Here is a 19,059-nt window from a genome sequence, read left to right on the forward strand (position 1 = left end):
CCCCCTTTTTTTTCTCATTTGGTTTGATAGAGAAATAGAGAGGGAGAGCCACTTAGAGGGACAGTGAAATACCTGTTGCACTGCTTTCCACCCCTGAAGTGTTTCTACTTCTGCCCCAGTCGCTTGTGCTGAGCAGGAGCTTGCATGCATCCTCATGCGTGGTAACACATATGCTCTACCAGGTGTGCCACCACCTGGCCTAGCTTACTTTATTATTTTATTTATTTATTATTTTGAATAAATAAATAAAGACAGAAATTAAGAGGGAAGGGGGGGTAAAGAGGGAGAAAGAGACACCTGCATCACTGCTTCATCACTTATGAAGCTTCCCTCCTGCAGGTGTGGGCCAGGGTCTGAATCTGGATTCTTGCACACAGTAATGTATGCACTCAACGAGGAACACTACCACCCAGTCAATCTCCGATTACTTTAATTTCCCCCCCAGTATGTCTCCAACTACTGTATTTTTTTATTATTATTTAATAATGATTGTTGGATAAGAGGGATACAGTTCCATACAATTCCCACCACCAGAGTTCCAAATCCCATCCTCTATTGGAAGGTTCCTTATTCTTTACCCCTCTGGGAGTATGGACCCAGGATCATTATGTGGTGCAGAAGGTGGGAGGTCTGGCTTCTGTAATTGCTTCTCTGCTCGACATGGTTGTTGGCTGGCCCCAGCCTGTTTATATCTTTCCCTAGTGGGTCAGGGCTCTGGAGAGGTGGGGTTCCAGGACACATTGGTAAGATTTTCTGCCCAGGGATGTTTTCTGCCCAGGTTGTCATCATGGTAGCAACTATAACTTGGTGGCTTAAAAACATCAAGATATAAAGCTGAACAAATTGCTTAATAATCAGGAACCTAAAGATAAGAATATAGCTGTTAAGATTCGGGTCTCCATTTTGGAAAAGTTAGGAAATCTAGTTAAAGTATATTCCATGGGGCCCATGACTTTACTAATTTTTGTCTGAGCCTATTGGGAGAAGTGGTGTCAGAGTTGGAAATAGGACTAGAAAGCTGGACCAGAACAGAGAGTAGCTCCCAAATATGGATGAGTATATTAATATCATCAACTGTAGACCCCATCAGTCTGATCTGGGACCCATGTCAGTTCATACTCAGCACAGGAGCCTGTGTATACTCTGCATCCCTGTAGGTATGAGCTCGCATTCCATGATCATAGCTATGGTTACTCCAAACTGTAACAGTTGTAGTTGAAGGAATACACAGTTTTCACAATACGTTATTGCTTCTCTTAGATTCCGTGGTGTGCATCATGCATTTGCAAAAATCTTAGCTGAAGGTGGAATTCGTGGGCTTTGGGCAGGCTGGATACCCAATATACAAAGAGCAGCACTGGTGAATATGGGAGGTAATTGGAAACTACTGAACTTTCTGAAGTCCTAATTGTCTAAATGGTTTCAAGAGTAAAGGGAAAATTATGCCTTCCTTGAGTTATACTATTACATTTGAATTGTACTTAAGAGCATTTCTACTTTATTCTGTGGTGAAAAAGATTTCTTCAACAAGTTGTGGCAATAAAGAGTTAAGTTCAAATTATTTCTAAGGTCTCCTCTCCAGCCCACACTTTCCTGTAAGGCTAGAAAAGTTCTGTACAGCCAGTTGGTGATCATTACCTCTGAATTATCTGGATTCATTTCTCCCTCCAAGTAATCCTGCTTCTATTGCTTTACAGTCCATTTTGTATAGCCTGGGGCCTGAATGTTTTCCTTAATTCATCCATATCCCTCTCTTCCAATAATCAGCCACTAATTTCTTTTGTCTTATAAAATTTCTCTTATAAATTGTATTGTACCATCAAAATCTCGCACGTAGACCACTGCAAAAACTAGCTAACTAGTTTCCTCTCTTCTCAAATGTATGTCCACTCTATAGTGTGATCTTCCTGGGATACAGACGTGAACATACTGTGATTTTCTAAAACTCTTCACTGACTTATCATACCTACTTATGTAGGAGAATAAAGTATAAATTTCCTAATACAACGTAGAATGTTTGCATAGCATAGACTGTGCCTTCAGCAGCTAACACAATTTGTTGATAATTGAGGCAGAAAGTCATTAGGTTCATTGTCTGCACATAGCCAACTTTTTTGTACCTTCTAATGAATTTTCTTCTTTTTCTAGGATCTTTTAATGCTTAATTAAAGTCTCTTCTTCATCGGTATATCTTTACTGCACCTCCTACAACATCTCCTCTTCTTTCTGGTTATACTGTCTTAGATGCCTTTTATGAGTTTCTGTGATTTTCTGCACTTGTCTTTCACTGCTTATACTTTTCATTGCTTTACAAAATAACAATTCTAGAAAGCAGACAAATAACGTTTTTCAGGATTATTATAGCACTTGAACATCAAAGACAGTAAATCTTATTTTGTTAGTTAAGAACACTCATGTTTGATGAATCAAATTGGTGAATATTTTGATTGTGAGGAAACCTTTCTGACTAGTTTCTTCATTTGTTGCTTCAAATCTGTTGCAGTTCAGGTTTCTTTTCCAAGCTCTAGCTACAGCCTTCATTAGGCTATCTTAGATCTGTCACTTTGCATATTCCCAAACTACTTTATCAAATTATTTTTTCTTCTTCACGGATACCAATTTTTAAAAAAATTTTAATGTTTATTTATTCCCTTTTGTTGCCCTTGTTTTTTTATTGTTGTAATTATTATTGTTGTTGTTATTGATGTTGTTGGATAGGACAGAGAGAAATGGAGAGAGGAAGGGAAGACAGAGAGGGGGAGAGAAAGAAAGACACCTGCAGACCTGCTTCACTGCTTGTGAAGCTACTCTCCTGCAGGTGGGGAGCCGGGGGCTCAAACGGGGATCCTTACGCTGTTCCTTGTGCTTTGCGCCACCTGCGCTAAACCCGCTGCTTTACAGCCCGACTCCCCCGATTTCAAACTATGCTATTACCTTGCTTTCAACTGAATAACCTGGAAGCATAGACTCAGTATCGCTGTTCTTCCTGCATACCAAACTGGCCTTTGCCTTGGGATTGCCTGGGACATTTTTTCTTATATATGTAAGGTTTGTTTTCTTTAGCTTCCTTTAAGTCTGCTTAAATGGCAAAATGGCATTGAAAAACTTCCGTGACCATTTTACTTTATTTTATTTTATTTTTTTTATAAAAGGGAAACACTGGCAAAACCATAGGATAAGAGGGGTACAACTTTTTAATTTAATTTAATTTAATTTTTTGCCACCAGGAGCTCAGTAACCTGCATGACAGAGCCCTTGCTCCTGACCTTTCTTCTCCTTCTCCTTCTCCTCCTCCTCCTCCTCCTCCTTCTTCTTCCTCTCCTTCTTCTTCTTCTTCTTTTTTCATATATTTATTTGATAGGACAGAGAGAAATCAAGTAGAGAGGGGAGGATAAAGAGAGGGATACAGAGAGACATCTGCACTATTTGCTTCACTGCTCCTGAAGCTTCCCCCTGCAGGAGGGGAGTAGGGGCTCAAACCTGGGTCCTTGCACATGGTGATGTATGCATTTAACCAGGTGATCCACACCCTGCCCCCATCATTCTTTTTTAAATTAATAATTGGTATTTTTCTCATCCTATACTTTGCATCTTCTTCCTTTGCTTTATCTTCAGAGAAGTTCTACCTCCTAAAACTCCCTGTGGCTTACTTTGACTTTTAGTGTCTCATACTGCAAGAAAGAATAGGCATTTTGTTGACTTTATCTATAGTTACTTACCTCATGAGTAAAATAATACCTATCATATAGTCAAATATGGTGCTCAGCTATCTAGTGATTGATTTTTTATAAATATTATTATTTTTGAAATATTTATTCCTTTTTGTTGCCCTTGTTTTTTTGTTGTAATTATCATTGTTGTTGTTATTGATGTCGTCATTGTTGGACAGAACAGACAGAAATGAAGAGAGGAGGGGAAGACAGAGAGGAGGAAAGATAGACACCTGCAGACCTACTTCACCACTTATGAAGTGAATCCCCTGCAGGTGGGGAGCCCAGGGCTCGAACCGGGATCCTTATTCCGGTCCTTGCGCTTTGCGCCACCTGCGCTTAACCTGCTGCACTGCTGCCCGACTCCCATCTAGTGAATGATTAAAGGCGTCTACCAATTGTTTTTTTAATAATTATCTTCCATATAGTGCAGGTGATCTTAATGAAGTCCATACCACTTCTTTATTCAGAACTCTCCAACAGATCTTCATTGTCATTAGGGAAAAGAGAAGTATGACAAGTTTAATGGAGAATAATGCTATAACCTTCTGATTATATGTGACTACCTCAGCTCTAACCTAGACCCACAAAGGAATGTATCAGATCATATACAGAATTGTCCAGGGGTTGATGTTAGTCACAGCTGCTTTTAAGTGCTTACAAGATACAACTGAATATTTTAGCTTTCTTCTTCTTGTCTCCTTCTTTCTTGTGTAGCTTTGCTTCTTCCAATTGAGAAACAGAATTGCTTATTTCATCTTTGTATAGATCCTCACACCACTCCTAGCATATTCCTGACCCAAAAGACATTCATTTTTGTTGAGTAAGTGAACACTTACTTAAGCCTTTTTTTTTTTCTGTCTATTGCCAGATTTAACCACTTATGATACAGTAAAACACTATTTGGTATTGAATACGACACTTGAGGACAATATCATGACTCATGGTTTATCAAGGTAAGTTTTTGTTTTAGTTTTACTTTCTTTTCCTATATCACCTTTTCTTTTCATACTTACAAATTCTAACCTTTTGTTTCTTATGATATCTAGTTATAATGCCCTTATAGAAAACTCACAATCCATATAAAATAGAATTTTTCTTTTACAGTTTTGTGCAGCTCTTATGGGGGAAAAAAAAAAAAAGACAAAGCTGCAGAATGTTTCTGTTTCAACCTCCCTGAATATTTGCACCTTCCTGGGGCTCCCACATAGTCAGGTTCTGATCACTGACTCTCCAGCTTAATCCAGCAGATATGTTTAAGTACTTTGTGTTAAAGGTCTTGTGTAATGCCCTATAGTGAATTCAAAAGGTAAGCGCAAATATTTCCCAAGGAGTTTGCCAAAGGAGAAAACAAGACAAGTATAAAATCCCTGCAAGAAAATGTGAAAGGAAAGTTACTAATTATTGTAGGGTTCAAAGGAGAGAGAAATAAAACACTTGGAAAGGCCTGTGAAGACAATATAATCATTCAATAGAATAGGCTACTTTACAGATGATCAGCGTCAACATTATGATTTAGCTCTAAATCCTCTATGCTATTTATTTCAACGTGAAAGTTGATTATTAGTGTCAAATCAATAATATTTAAAAAATATAGATACAAATGATTTCAGTTTTCAAATTTATCTTAATATTTTTATTCATTTATTTTTGGATAGAGAAATTGAGAGGGGAAAGGGAGATGGGAAGGTAGAGAGAGAGTCACCTGTAGTACTGCTCTACCATTCATGAAACTTTCTTCCTCTAGATAGGGACTGGGGACTTGAACCCAAGTCCTTGTGTTCACTCAACTGGGTGCACTGCCAACCAACCCCCTTTTTATTTTAATTTTTTTCTTTATTGGGGGGATGAATGGTTTACAGTCAATAATAAAATACAGTAGTCTGGACATGTGTAACATTTCTCAGTTTTCCACATAACAATTCAACCCTCTCTAGGTCCTCCTCTGCCATCATGTTCCAGGACCTGAACCCTCCCCTGACCCCAGAGTCTTTTATTTTGATGCAATACACCCAGACCCTTATCTTAATATTTTTAGAGTACTTTTTCTTATTCCATCCTTCTATTTAGTCATCACTGGGGTTACATCACCCTAAACAGACTTTTTCAGATAGAGAAGTTACAGAGATAGAGGGAGACAAGGAAAGACTCCACTGCACAGACTATCCCTCCAGTGTGGTGTTGTGTGCATGACAAAGCAGATACACTATGCAGGTGAGCTGTCTTATCTTACTGGCCCCATTTCTTTTTTTTTCTTTATTTTTTTTATTATTATTCCCTTTTGTTGCCCTTGTTGTTTTATTGTTGTTTGTAGTTATTATTGTTGTTGTCGTCGTTGTTGGATAGGACAGAGAGAAATGGAGAGAGGAGGGGAAGACAGAGAGGAGGAGAGAAAGACACCTGTAGACCTGCTTCACCGCCTGTGAAGCGACTCCCCTGCAGGTGGGGAGCCGGGGTTCGAACCGGGATCCTTATGCCGGTCCTTGTGCTTTGCGCCACCTGCGCTTAACCTGCTGCGCTACAGCCCGACTCCCCTACTGGCCACATTTCTATCATTTTTAAAATAAGTGTTGAGGTATGATGAGATATGAAGAAAATTTTTCAGCATTATAAACCACTGATAAATCAATAAAATGTACTTAATAGGTTCTCCTTGGGCACTTTCTTCATATCTCTTTAGTCACTCTTCTTGCCTATTCCAATCTTTTAACTTACGTATACTCATAAACTACACCATTCTTACTCTAACCAATTGTCTGGCCTCCATTTCTTAGAGAAGACAATGTTTGGCCTTCTACTTTTTTCCTATATGCCTTTATATTTGTTCTTTCCCCTGCCATTTTTGTTCTGCTGTTTGTCCTCTCTACCACTAAGATTTTCCAACTTTCTACTTAGTCAAGTAACCTTGTGAAAAATTCTCATATTTCAAGATGTTTGTCTGTTCTGGGGTTATACTCTACTTAGGAATCTGAAAATTCAGGTCTTCCCAATAGACACAGAATAATATTGCCCCTATTTATTCTTAATTTCAACATGCTCTGATAATAACAAATACAGATAATCTCCCTACCTCCCATTTTGGCAACCTCTATTCTATGGTTCATTTACAATTGACTTTGTCTATTTAACTGCTTTGTTTCTTTCTATCTTACTTCTTAGAGAGATCATCCAGTTTATGTCTTTCTCCTTATGAGTTATTTTACTTAACATGATTCTCCCTCTTATTCCATCTATGTTGTACAATAGATAGAATTTTATCTTTTTTTTTTTTTTTGCATAGCTGAGTAGTAGTCTGTTGTGTGATATACTACATTTTTATCCACTCATCTGTCATCTGGCTTGTTTCTGTAATTTTGCTATTGCAATGATAAATACACATATCTTTCCAGATAGGTATTTTTATATTCTAAATATAGTCACCTAAAATAGGACAAAGAGATTTTTTTTTTTTCTAAGAAGAGAATACTGACCTTGTTGAACGTGGAGAAAAGTGATAAGCAGGAACTCATCAGACCTGATGTCTGAGGATTAATGGAAGGAAAAACAGAAACTGCATAGTTAATGTGCTGCAGAACATTACAAATGAAAGAATTAAAGGCATGTAATTTTTGCATAGTTTGGTAAATACAGAGAAGAACACTTTGTCATTGTGTTTGAGCATGATATAGGCAAGAAGAGATAAGACCTCAGAGAAACATGTATGATATGGTCAGAGGTACAAGCTACCTCTGAAAATAGGTAATGAGCTCTGGACTATTTCAAGAAGGAAAATCCTCATAATTATACATGTATTTTAGAAAGATCCTTTAGGATATAGGAAAGTACAGTTATAATGGTCAAATGGAATAATTTAGTGAGATAAAGCTTACACAGTGACCATGGTGGATATCTTGTTTAGTTTTTAAATGTTCACGAAATTATGTGATTCCTGCATTTAAATTACTCTCACTGACTTCCTTTCTCATCTAGAATAAATTCAAACTCCTTGAATGGGCTCTGCCTGATTCGTTAGTGTTTTCTTCTGGCTTAACTCTTAACTCTTCCAGGATGCCATTAACTATGCTTGCTGTTTTCTGTCTCTCAATCACAGCAAGAGTATTCCTCACTCAGTATTTTTCATGTGCTATCCCTTCTGCTTGCACCATTTTTTCCTGCAATTCTTTACATAGATGCTTCTTTCTCCAACATCAGTTCTCAGTTCTGCTATCACCTCAAGAGACTTTCCAGGTCTGCCTGTCATTCCTATCACATTACGCCAGTAAACATTTTTTATATTATTAGTCAGCATCATAAATGTTAATTTCTCTTCTGTCTGCTCTGAAGTAGAATCTAAATATCTTGAGAACAGGATCATACTGTTTTTCACTGCCTGACACCTGTAGTGAGTGGTTCATTATATATTCATTGACTAAAATTATTTTTGTTCTACCATTTTAATGAATTGATTTAGCTTTGATTTTAAGTACATTTTCATGAAGGATATTAAAATTGTGGATTAGTATTCCATTCTTTCTAATTGCTACATTCTCCTTTACTTACAGTTTAGAAACTGTTCATTTTTCTCTTTGTCTCATATTTATAGAGAAATAAAGTGAGCAATAAGGACTATACCAAGGAAGTGTTCCCTGTTCATGATATATTAAAGGCCTTATTTTAAATGTACTTCTTTGTTCCTCATGAGCCATCCCTGCCCCTGAACACAGAAACGTATAGCCTGTGTTCCTATAAACAGTCCTCTACTTTCACCAACAACCCTCTAGTAGGTTTAGAAACTGTTATGTACTGTCTTTTTCAATTTCATTTCTTTGTATCTAGTTTTTGTTCAGGACTGGTAGCTTCTATTCTGGGAACACCAGCTGATGTCATCAAGAGTCGAATAATGAATCAACCACGAGATAAACAAGGAAGGTAGAAAGAGTTCAGTATTCATATACTTGAATGTCTAAAATATTGTTCTTTAGAGATTTTCTTCTGTATTTTTCATAACAGAAATGTATTTATGTATTTGTGTTCAACCAGACAATTATTTTTATGTAATTACCTATACCTTGATGGGAAATAAACTAATTTAATGGTATAGGGTTGTTGGGAGAGACTTGACATATTTTTCTATGCAAAAATTCCTCATGACTTACCTGACAATCTGTATTTAGACACAGGGTATTCATTTTGACTTAGTTGTTTTGTTCAAAAAATATTTGAAATATTTTATTTCTTTATTTACTGAATAGAGAAACCCTAGAGGGAAGGGGAGATAGGGAGAGGGAGAGAGAGAAACCCGCACCACTGTTTCACTGTTGGTGAAGCTTTCCACCTGCAGGTGGGGGTTGGGGACTTGAACCCAGTTCCTTGCACATTGTAACATGCTCACTCTACTAGGTGCACCACCACCTGGCCCCCTCAGAGTGTTTTTGAAAAAGAACTCTGGTGAGAATCTATATAGAGCGCTTTCCTCATAAGAGACTTGTGACTTCCAGCTAACACAAAGAATTTGCTTTGTTAGAAAATGCAGTATATTTTCTCCAAAAGAGATCAGGTGCCATGAATTCTAAGAATAAAACTAATGATGGAAGCAATCAGAAGAGTCAACCTTGAAAATGTCTTACAACTCAGAAGGGGTGATCTCTATATAAATAACCACAAATAGTACTTGTTCTAAACTAGCAGAAAATATTTAACTTATGGTAATTTTTCTTGACTTTTTATTTACTCTTATGTATATATTGATTTGCACACAAGAAATGTAATAAAATGATCTTTTTTAGGGGACTTTTATATAAATCATCAACTGACTGTTTGATTCAGGCTGTTCAAGGAGAAGGATTCATGAGTCTTTATAAAGGCTTTTTACCATCCTGGCTGCGAATGGTAAAGTTAGAATTTTCCTATTTTTATTTTTGTTTTCTTCATATTCAGAGTGCCTGTCTTAAGTTGTTACATTAGTCTTAATATGTAAATATTTCCAATTTTGATTTTTAGCTTGGCTTTATAGTTTTTTCATTTATTTCCTTTTATCCCTTATAAGGATCATACTTGCTATAGATTAAGCTAAAAGAATACAGTTATATCCAGGAATGAATTGTTGGATATCCTATTATTGTAAATCTGACAAATAGGTATAGATTTCATGTATTGTAGAGCCTTGAGTAGTAGTCTCTTTTACCAAAGTATTATGGTCTGGGACAGGCACACAGATTTTATACTAGATTATTCCTATGAAAATATTGCTATTTTCAAAAAAAAATTATGACTTTTATGGTAAATGTTGAACTTAGTACTTAAAAAGTTCTGTTTAGTAAAAAGACATGTCACTTATTTGACTTGGAATGTTATTTTTTACTGAGCTAAATTTAAATAGAAATAGATTAAGACTTATCTTAATAACGTAACAAATGTTAAAAAAAACAAGCTATTCAAGCATTTTATATTATAAAATATTTGAAAGCTTGAATAAGTTATTTCTTTAAAAATTCTAGCACTCTATAATCCCCACTTAGTATAGTATGTTAATGAGCACCTTTTTCATGCAAAGTCCTATGTTTCATGCCAGGCATTAAATGAACAGAGAAGTCTCAGGTCTTCCTTATGTGAAGAAGGCATTGAATAAGAAGCATGAAATGGGCCGGGTGGTAGCGCAGCGGGTTAAGCGCACATGGCGCAAAGTGCAAGGACCTGCGTAAGGATCCCAGTTTGGGTGTAAGGATTCGAGTTCAAGCCTCCGGCACCCCACCTGCAGCAGGGTCGCTTCACAGGCAGTGAAGCAGGTCTGCAGGTGTCTATCCTTCTCTCCCCCTCTCAATCTTCCTCTCCTCTTTCCATTTCTCTCTGTTCTATCTAGCAACAACGACAGCAATAACAGCAACTATAATAATAACAACAACGATAAACAACAAGGGCAACAAAAGGGAAAAAATAGACTCCAGGAGCAGTGGGTTTGTAGTGCAGGCACCAAGCCTCAGCAATAACCCTGGAGACAAAAACAAAAAAAACAAAAAAAAAAAACCATGAAATGATGAGTTGTAGGATAAAGGTATGTAGTACTATGAAAAAAAATTTAGCAATTAAGTACAGTCTAGGTTGAGAGGTTAAGAAAATATCCTGGAAGAATGGACTTTGAGGTTGAGATAAAAATTATTAGAATATAGCTGAAAAAAAAAAAAAAAGACAGCTTTGAGGCAGAGGGAATAGTTGGAGTGGGAAGAGAACATGATTAGTTCAAAGTATTTAAGAAAGCCCAGAGTAACAAGTCACAGAGACCTGGAAGAGAGCTGCACAGGGTGTGGAGGCAAGAGAGAGAACCAGAGTATGGATCTCAAAGGTCACATGGTCCATTGGAGTCAGTTTTACTGACTTGATGGCATGTGCGTTTTTAGAAATATATTCCTGCTGCCATTTGAGTTGGAAAAAAGTCAGCAGTAGTTACAGATGGAGATAATGATAGCTTCAAGTAGACTGTAAAAACGGGGGAAGAAGGAGGTAGTATCAAAAGACACCTAGGAGAAAGGAAATAAAAGCATGATTGGGTGTGGATAGGAAGATAGTTGAGGAAGAGAAGGAAAAGTCAGGTTTCAGTCCTAGACTGTAGTCCTGAGAAACACAAGATATATTTCCTAAAATGGGTGTTATTTCCAGGGGAGAAAATTTTGTAGAAAAACAAGTTTGATTTTAGACATGTTATGTTTTAGATACCCACAGGACATCTAAGAATAGATAATAAGATAACTGGCTTAATATAGGTTGGCAAAAAAAAAAAAGTCATGGTGCACTTTTGCATAGAAAAATATGGCAAGGCTTTTCCAACAATGCAGTATTTTGGGCTGGACCTTAAAAATGAAGATAGATATCTAAATTTCAGTACTGCATGCAGTATTGTAAGTGCTGTTAAAACCACTTATGAGGTATAAAATATTTTTGTTTTTCCCTACATTAGAGGAGCATGCACTGTAATGATGTAGGCATGCAAGTAGTTGAGATAACAGAAATAACCTATGACTCAGTCACTTGTTTTATGGCCAATACTGTGCTCATCATTTTAACAGCCTAATCAAATTAATTCTTTCAATAATCTACTAAGTAGGCTACTATTATTCTATTATTATCTAATGTAGTATATTATATAATTCTATTATTTGAAAATAGAAGACATATTAGTAGAGGAAACAAAACCTTAGGGAGTCTAAAAAAAAACTTGACCAGATTAAGTGGTTATTAATTAATAACATAGTCAACGACTGCCACCTCTCCAGATTCAAAGGAGGTCTTGAAACTTTACATCAGGCTCAACCTGACGCTGTTGACTGGCTACGGAAGAAGGGCAAACGCTAGAAGAAAAAGAATTAATAACATTAGGACATCAAACCCAGGCAGCTTAATTCCAAAGGACAGTGTTGTTAAGCAGACTGTATTAATGATCTGTCAGTGATGTGAACAAAATGTTTCAGGCGAATGAATAGTAGAGTAAAAAATGGTTTTAGCATTTGTCACTTGATCTGAGCTTTAGCATTTATGAAGAAAAGCCTGAGAGAGCAATATGAGCATAGGCATCAGGTCATATGTGGGCAAAATTTGTTTGGAGAACTGGGGAAGATTCCATGTGGCTGGAGAATAGGTCTGTGGAGGAAGTGATAGAGAATTCCAGAAAAATATGCATGTACCAACCAGAGAAGGAACTTGTGGACCAAGTTTAGTAGTTTAGGTATGGCCCTATATCCAGCAAGCAGCTGCTAAAATATGGTAGTAATGTGTTGAGGTTTGTTAGGGAATAAAATTGCTTCAGTAACAATATAGAAGTTTGGGTAATAGTCTAGCAAGGAGATGACTGTAGAAATGGAGAGAAAACCAATTTCCAGGCATTTTAAAACTTGGTAACTGAATATTTATAGAAAGGGGAGATGAAATTTTTGTGTTTCTAGTGTAGAATTTAGATGAAGAGTAAGACACCTGATGTAAAAAAAAATCAACATCAGAAGGAACAAGGACAAGAAGACTGTCAAAAGTATATAGAAAGATTGATATCTTGTGTTCTGACCTCTTTTCTTTCCACATGAAACTTAAGCATAAAAAAATAATATGTGGCAAGCACTGTGATAAGCTCTTTTTGAGACATCTGAGTTTAATTTAATTTTTTAAATATTTTATTTTACAAAATTACATGTCAGCAGGTGTTTAAATCCACACCATTCCCACCACCTGAGTTCTGAATCTTCAGTCTCCATACTGCAACCCACCACAGTTCCCCTAAGGTTGTAGACATGGGCCAACCATCATCTCTACAACTATCTGTCCACATTTATACATAGTTGCCCCCTTTTTCTTCCTGACTCAATCCTCTCTTCCCCTCCAAGCCACTCATGAGGACATTATTACCTCCATATGTCCCTCTCTTTTTCTCGCTCTCTCTCTGGGTGCTGATGAAACTGGAGTTCAGTGCTCTCTTATCTTCATCCTAGCACTTCTACCCCACCGGGAGTATGGATCAAGGTTTTTTTTAGGGTGCAGAAGGTAGGAATTTTGGCTTCTGTACTTGCTTCTCCACTGGATGTGGGTACTGACAGGTCGACCCATACCCCCAGCCTATTTCTATCTATCCCTAGTAGGCCAGAGCTCTGAAGAGAAGTTCCAGGACATACTGGTGAGATTGTCTGCCCAGAGAAATTAGGATGGAATCATGGTAGCATCTGTAGCTTGGTGTCTGGAAGGTGGTAGAACAAAAGTTGAGACAAAATGGTTAATGAACAGTAGCCAAAAAGTAGGAATAGAGCAGATAAGATTAGGGATCTTAGGGTAGAAGAAAGCTAAGAACTAGGGGCACACAACTATGGTAGTTTTGCTTGAGTTTGATAGTTAGCCTAAAGTTGGGTAAGAATATTATCTGAGAGGATGGTATCAGAGTAGAGAAAAGGGCTAGAAAGTTAGACTAGGACAGTGAGTAGCTCCCATTCTTTAAAAAAAAATACTGTGGATAAAATTAACTATTTACCTCCACCCACCTGACCCAGGGCATGTATATTTATATTTAGCACCAGAGCCTGCGTAACCTCTAAGTCTCTATTGGTCTGAGCTCGCAGCTCATGGCTGTAATAAACTCTTTAACTTCATTATTTAAAAAAATATATTTTATAAGAATCTAGTAAAATAGGTGGTGTTATCCTCATTTTCCAGATGAGAAACATATCTTAGTATAAGAAACTTGCTCAAGTTCATATAAACAGTATGGGAAGAGTTGGGAATTGATTGCAGGCTTGTTCAACTCTAACCCCATGCTTCTAACAGTAGACTTAAGCTTCTCAAGATCCTACAGCTAAGAGGGTCTATCAAGACAGCTTACCTAGGAGGGTGCCTGCCTTGGCCATGATTTCAGCCCACGTTCAAGATTCCAGTATATCACATAGGAGTATTATGGCACTGAGGGAAGCTTTAGTCACTGTACTATCTCTCTATATGTAAAAGTTGATCTGGAGTGGGGGAAAAAAAGATCCTATACCTATTTTTGCATTTTAAGAGAATTGAAACAGACATCTGAAAAACTGGCTAATCACCAGAGATTACTAGGTGACTTCTTATTGACTTGCCACAGTGCATGACTCTTGAGTTTTGCTCTTTGATTTAATCATGGCTATATAACTAGCTTCATTTTATTTTTTATAAAAACATACCATCACAACTTCATATTTTCTATTTTATGTCTGGATTTAACTAATGTGTATACTCTTAAATTGAAGTCAATTCTCTATCAAAGCAACATGCTCAAAATTTTCTTTTTTTTTAATTTTTATTTATAAAAAGGAAGCATTGACAAAAACATAAGATAAGAGGAGTACAACTCCACATAATTCCTACCACCAGAACTCCATATCCCATTCCCTCTCCTGATAGCTTTCCTGTTCTTTAACCCTCTGGGAGTATGGACCCAGGGTCATTATGAGGTGCAGGAGGTGGGAGGTCTGGCTTCTGTAATTGCTTCTCCAGTGAACCTGGGTGTTGGCAGGTCGATCCATACTCCTAGCCTGTCTCACTCTTTTCTAATGGGGTAGGGCTCTGGTGAAGTGGGCTTCGGGACACATTGGTGGGGTCATCTGCCCAGGGAAGTCTGGTTGGCGTCATGGAACCTGGTGGCTGAAAAAAAGAGTTACAAACATATATGACATTAGTATTTTTTTGCAAACACTCTTAAGAAATTACATTTAGCAATAAAATTACTTAGGTTTGTTTTTCTACTTTAGTATTATCAGATTTATCCTTTGACCCAATATTATCTATCACATATGAACCAAAGTTGATATGAAATGAAGCTGACACCCTTTCTCTGATGGTCATTTTGTCTACCCTGTGAGTTCCCTGTGTCCCTAGTGTTTATATTGTATTATTATATTGTACATTCCCCTTACTCTTTAGAGTTACACCTCTATTCATGTTGATAAACTTTTTTTGAGTTGGAAGTTCTTTTCTTTATTTATATATTTTTTCATCTGTTTTTTGACATATCAGTTGTTGGTTGTATGCCCTAACTCAGAAAGGATAATATTTTATCTATACAAGCTATATGACAGAATCTCAGCCTAGAATTCACATGTGTGATAGCTTTGGTTTGTTAACCAATAATGTTTTAGTAAAATATATATATATAAGAATAGAAATCTGTGGTCTTCCTCCATAGAATGCTATTAGGCATTTGATTAGTAACTAGCCTTCTGTGTCCTCAAAGATACCATAAGACTATTTATTATTCCCTTTCATGTCTATTAAAATGCTTCAGAGGAATCTACAAAAAATATGACATAGGGTGGTCAAAATAGCTTACTTGGATAGTGTGCGTAGTCCAGGTCTGAATTCATTCCCCTCCACTCCCATGCTCTGAAAAGTTTCGATACTGTGGTGCCTCCTCTCCCTGTCACTCTCTCTCCCTGTCACTCACTCTTTCCTTCTCTCTGTCTCTTCCCTCTTCTCCCTTCCCCTGCCAGCCAGCCTCTCTGTCTATCTGGAAAAGTCAGTCCAAAGTAGTGAAGCCCTGGATATGAAACCCCCTAAAAAGAACCCCAAGATTGTAAATTACAGATTGCCTCATAAAGACAAAATATCAACATATTTACTTACATTCTAAAGAGATTCAAAATGACTGTCATTCAGAGTTGTGTATGCATATATGTGGAATATTTATAATTTATAATTACTTTGAAATATGCACTAACTTTTTTGGTTAATCTTTCAGACCCCTTGGTCACTGGTATTCTGGCTTACATATGAAAAAATCAGAGAGATGAGTGGAGTCACTCCATTTTAAGACTTTAAAGATGCAACCCTTAAAGTTACTATGGTCATTGTCAGTGAAGTATGGACAGCGGCAACACACATCTCTATTCTTTCTACCTCTATAAGAAGACATCATATTCAACAAAGACTGATATACAGGGGGTAGTACTCTGTATTTCCTGGGTAACACTGAGTTTTCTTTGACTGCTCTTTTTGTTCAAAAGTAATCTGATGGGATAATACAAGGCTGTCCAATGAAATACTCCATGTACCATTTTCTAAAGAGTCAAGTTCTGACCTAGTATTGACCTTGAGCAAGAAGATTTGACCTTTGAGATACTAGTCTCTGTTGAAGAACCTGCTTAGAGGGCAAGTGCCAGATGAGAGGCAGCATCTCAGGTCTGAAGAAGACAATAGGGATGTACATGATTAAGTGATTAAGAAATAGAGTCAACCTGTTATGTCAGTATTTACACTGTTGTTGTTAAAGTACATAGTTTAAAGTACATTGTTCATTAAAGTACATACTGTACTTTAAAAGGAGGTGAGTGAAACTTTATGAATAAACATTTTGAGTTTCCTTAGTGTTAAAGGAAGTTGATATACCTTTTCTTGACAGGAAGACGAGAAAAATCAAGTAGATGATGTTTTGCAATTAAAGGAAAGAAGCTGCCTTCTTCTTTGCCCCATCATTTCATCTGTGTTAATTGGTTAGCTGTACATTTCACTATACAAGCTAAGGACTTCTTGGTAGCCTTTAGAATCTGAATCTTGATGAAAACAGGATATATTTGTCTTGTTACATATGTCATCACAACTTGAATTATCACTAGCTCTCAAGAATCTCTCTCTACATAAATACAATTTATTAGATTAAAAGTCAGGTGGATATGCTTCCTTAATGAAACAGTGGTTATTACCAGCTGTTCAGTGGCATTTTTTTAAAAGTAAGGTTGAGTTGAAGTCAGTGAATTCTAACATCCCATTCTTCCTCATCTTTTCTTAACACGACCTTTGAGAGAGAAAATTCAGAAATCACAGTGAAATTGTCTTTGTTGTCTGAATCTTATTTAGTTTGACAAAGCTTCCTACCTAAAAAATAAGTATAAACTGTATACAATATAGTCATATCTAGAATCACTAAATTGAATTTCTTAATTTAGAAAGGTGATTCTTTAGATTCATATACATGTCTCCCATACCCCCAACCTTAGAGAACAGGCATTTCTGACTTACTCAGCACTGTTGTTGGGTAGAGGAAGTATCAAAGTAAGAAAATGAAAAACACACACACACACACACACACAGACACACACACACACAAACTCATACCTAAGAAAGACCTTGAGCTAATCAAGCAGAATTGTTAAGAATGAGCAGAGGTGGTGTTGAATAGAAAAGTGTTTACAAATGCTTGGTGGCTGCATTAATGTATAATCACTGCCATCTAAAGAGGGAAGTATACTTTTTATCATATTTAATGTGACACACTCATGTGCAGTAAGTAGCTTATTGTTTTTCTATTGAATTTTCAGACTGAAGTTTAATCTATGAAAATATTTAAATTATCTACTTTCTATTGCACTTGTTAATCTGTGTAAATGGAGTTGTTAAATTGGTAATATGTACTTTAATTCCTAAGTGTTCTCTCTTAGAATCACTTTGTAGAACTTGTGTGTGTGTGTGTTCTACAATTTTTTTAATTAAGTAAAGACTGGATCCAAATAATCATTTGAAAACCAAATTATGAAAAATATTATTGACATTTCTCTTTTAGGTTAAAAAAAAAAAACTATTCCTTGTTATCTGAATTCAACTTGACTAACTGGAATCTTTTAACTTGAATCCTTGAGGTCATCTGGCTTAATTCTTTCATTCTCACATGCTAGGAAAAGAAACCTAAGGTTTTGTAAACAGAGTTGTTCATTTTCATAAGTGACTTAGTAACAGAGCCAGGATAAGTGAACAGCTCTCCAACTCACAGCTATTGTATACTAATTAAACACTGAGTAAGTACCTTATGACATCAGCAGACAATCAAATGGACTCTTGAGTCTTCCAGAAACAAGACTTTTCTTTATGACATTTTTTTATCTTTTATATTTTAAGTGAATTTGAATGGTCTTTAGCATTCATTTTTAGAATAAAGTTATCGTGCTTTATCTTAAATATGAAGTTCCTCTATATTAGGAGCCAATCTTGTTTATCTAGCACATTAATACTTTTCCAGTGACATTTTATTTCTTAATATCCCTTGGAATTTTGCTTTATTTTTACTAACTTGAAGTCATCGTCTTCCTCTCCAAAATAATCCATGGTAAAACAAAACAAAACAAACAAAAATAAATAAACGAATAAAATATATCATTTAGTATGTGTCCAACCTGAAAGGTCTAACCATTTCAATATGTCTTATGAAATTCCTGTATGGGATATATGTTTTCAGCTCAGTATTAACAATAGCTAACTTCTAAGTTTCCTTTGCTTAGTTATCAAATTTTTTCTCTTCACAAACGAATTTTTCTCATTAAAAATATTTTATTTATTAAACAGTGTTCATTGTAATTAAATTAACATATGCATACATATATAGATAGATAACATTTCTTAAACTTGTCTTTAGTAAAGAATAATTTATCTTATTAAGTGTTCTGCATCACATTTGAATATAAGCCACTAGAGTAGGATGATGGCTTGTTTTTATATGAACAAGGTCTACTCTTAATAGCATTTTCTTTACTTTTAGGTTCTCAACAGAAATTGGTATCTACATATTTAAAACAATTTTGTTTTTACTATTTTAATAACATGTGACTATCATAAGACAAATCTGAAATTACCATCCATTTGCTAAGAAAAAAAGGGCAAAAATATCCAAGGAGTTTTTTTTTTTTCTTCTTCAGGATTTATTATGCCATGAGAGTTTCTCATATGAGAAAGGAAGAGAGAAGTTATCACACTACTCTGTATATATGGCAACTGGAATCCCTCAGGCATGCAAATCTTGTGCTCTATCACATGAGATAATTGCTTGGTCTTAGGAAGGTTTTAAATGTTAAATATTTGCTGTTAAATTATCTTAACATTTTTAAGAATTACT

At 36.2% G+C, this 19,059-nt stretch overlaps 1 protein-coding gene across 5 annotated transcripts in view; it reads left to right on the forward strand.

The window, feature by feature from the left end:
- Positions 1 to 19,059, forward strand: part of SLC25A27 (solute carrier family 25 member 27) — a 28,103-nt gene extending 9,044 nt beyond the window's left edge. For 4 of the 5 annotated variants that reach the window (XM_007529717.3, XM_060189923.1, XM_060189921.1 and 1 more), the window contains 5 exons: positions 1,261 to 1,373; positions 4,582 to 4,666; positions 8,526 to 8,618; positions 9,476 to 9,578; positions 15,919 to 17,244. In XM_007529717.3, the coding sequence (XP_007529779.1) occupies positions 1,261 to 1,373; positions 4,582 to 4,666; positions 8,526 to 8,618; positions 9,476 to 9,578; positions 15,919 to 15,990 (466 nt within the window). In that variant the 3' untranslated portion in view covers positions 15,991 to 17,244. Of the gene's footprint in view, positions 1 to 1,260; positions 1,374 to 4,581; positions 4,667 to 8,525; positions 8,619 to 9,475; positions 9,579 to 15,918; positions 17,245 to 18,705 lie in introns of those variants that run through there. The other variant, XR_009549508.1, reaches the window with a different exon arrangement.

This window comes from Erinaceus europaeus, chromosome 4 (assembly GCF_950295315.1).
Source record: "Erinaceus europaeus chromosome 4, mEriEur2.1, whole genome shotgun sequence".
NCBI lineage: Eukaryota > Metazoa > Chordata > Mammalia > Eulipotyphla > Erinaceidae > Erinaceus > Erinaceus europaeus.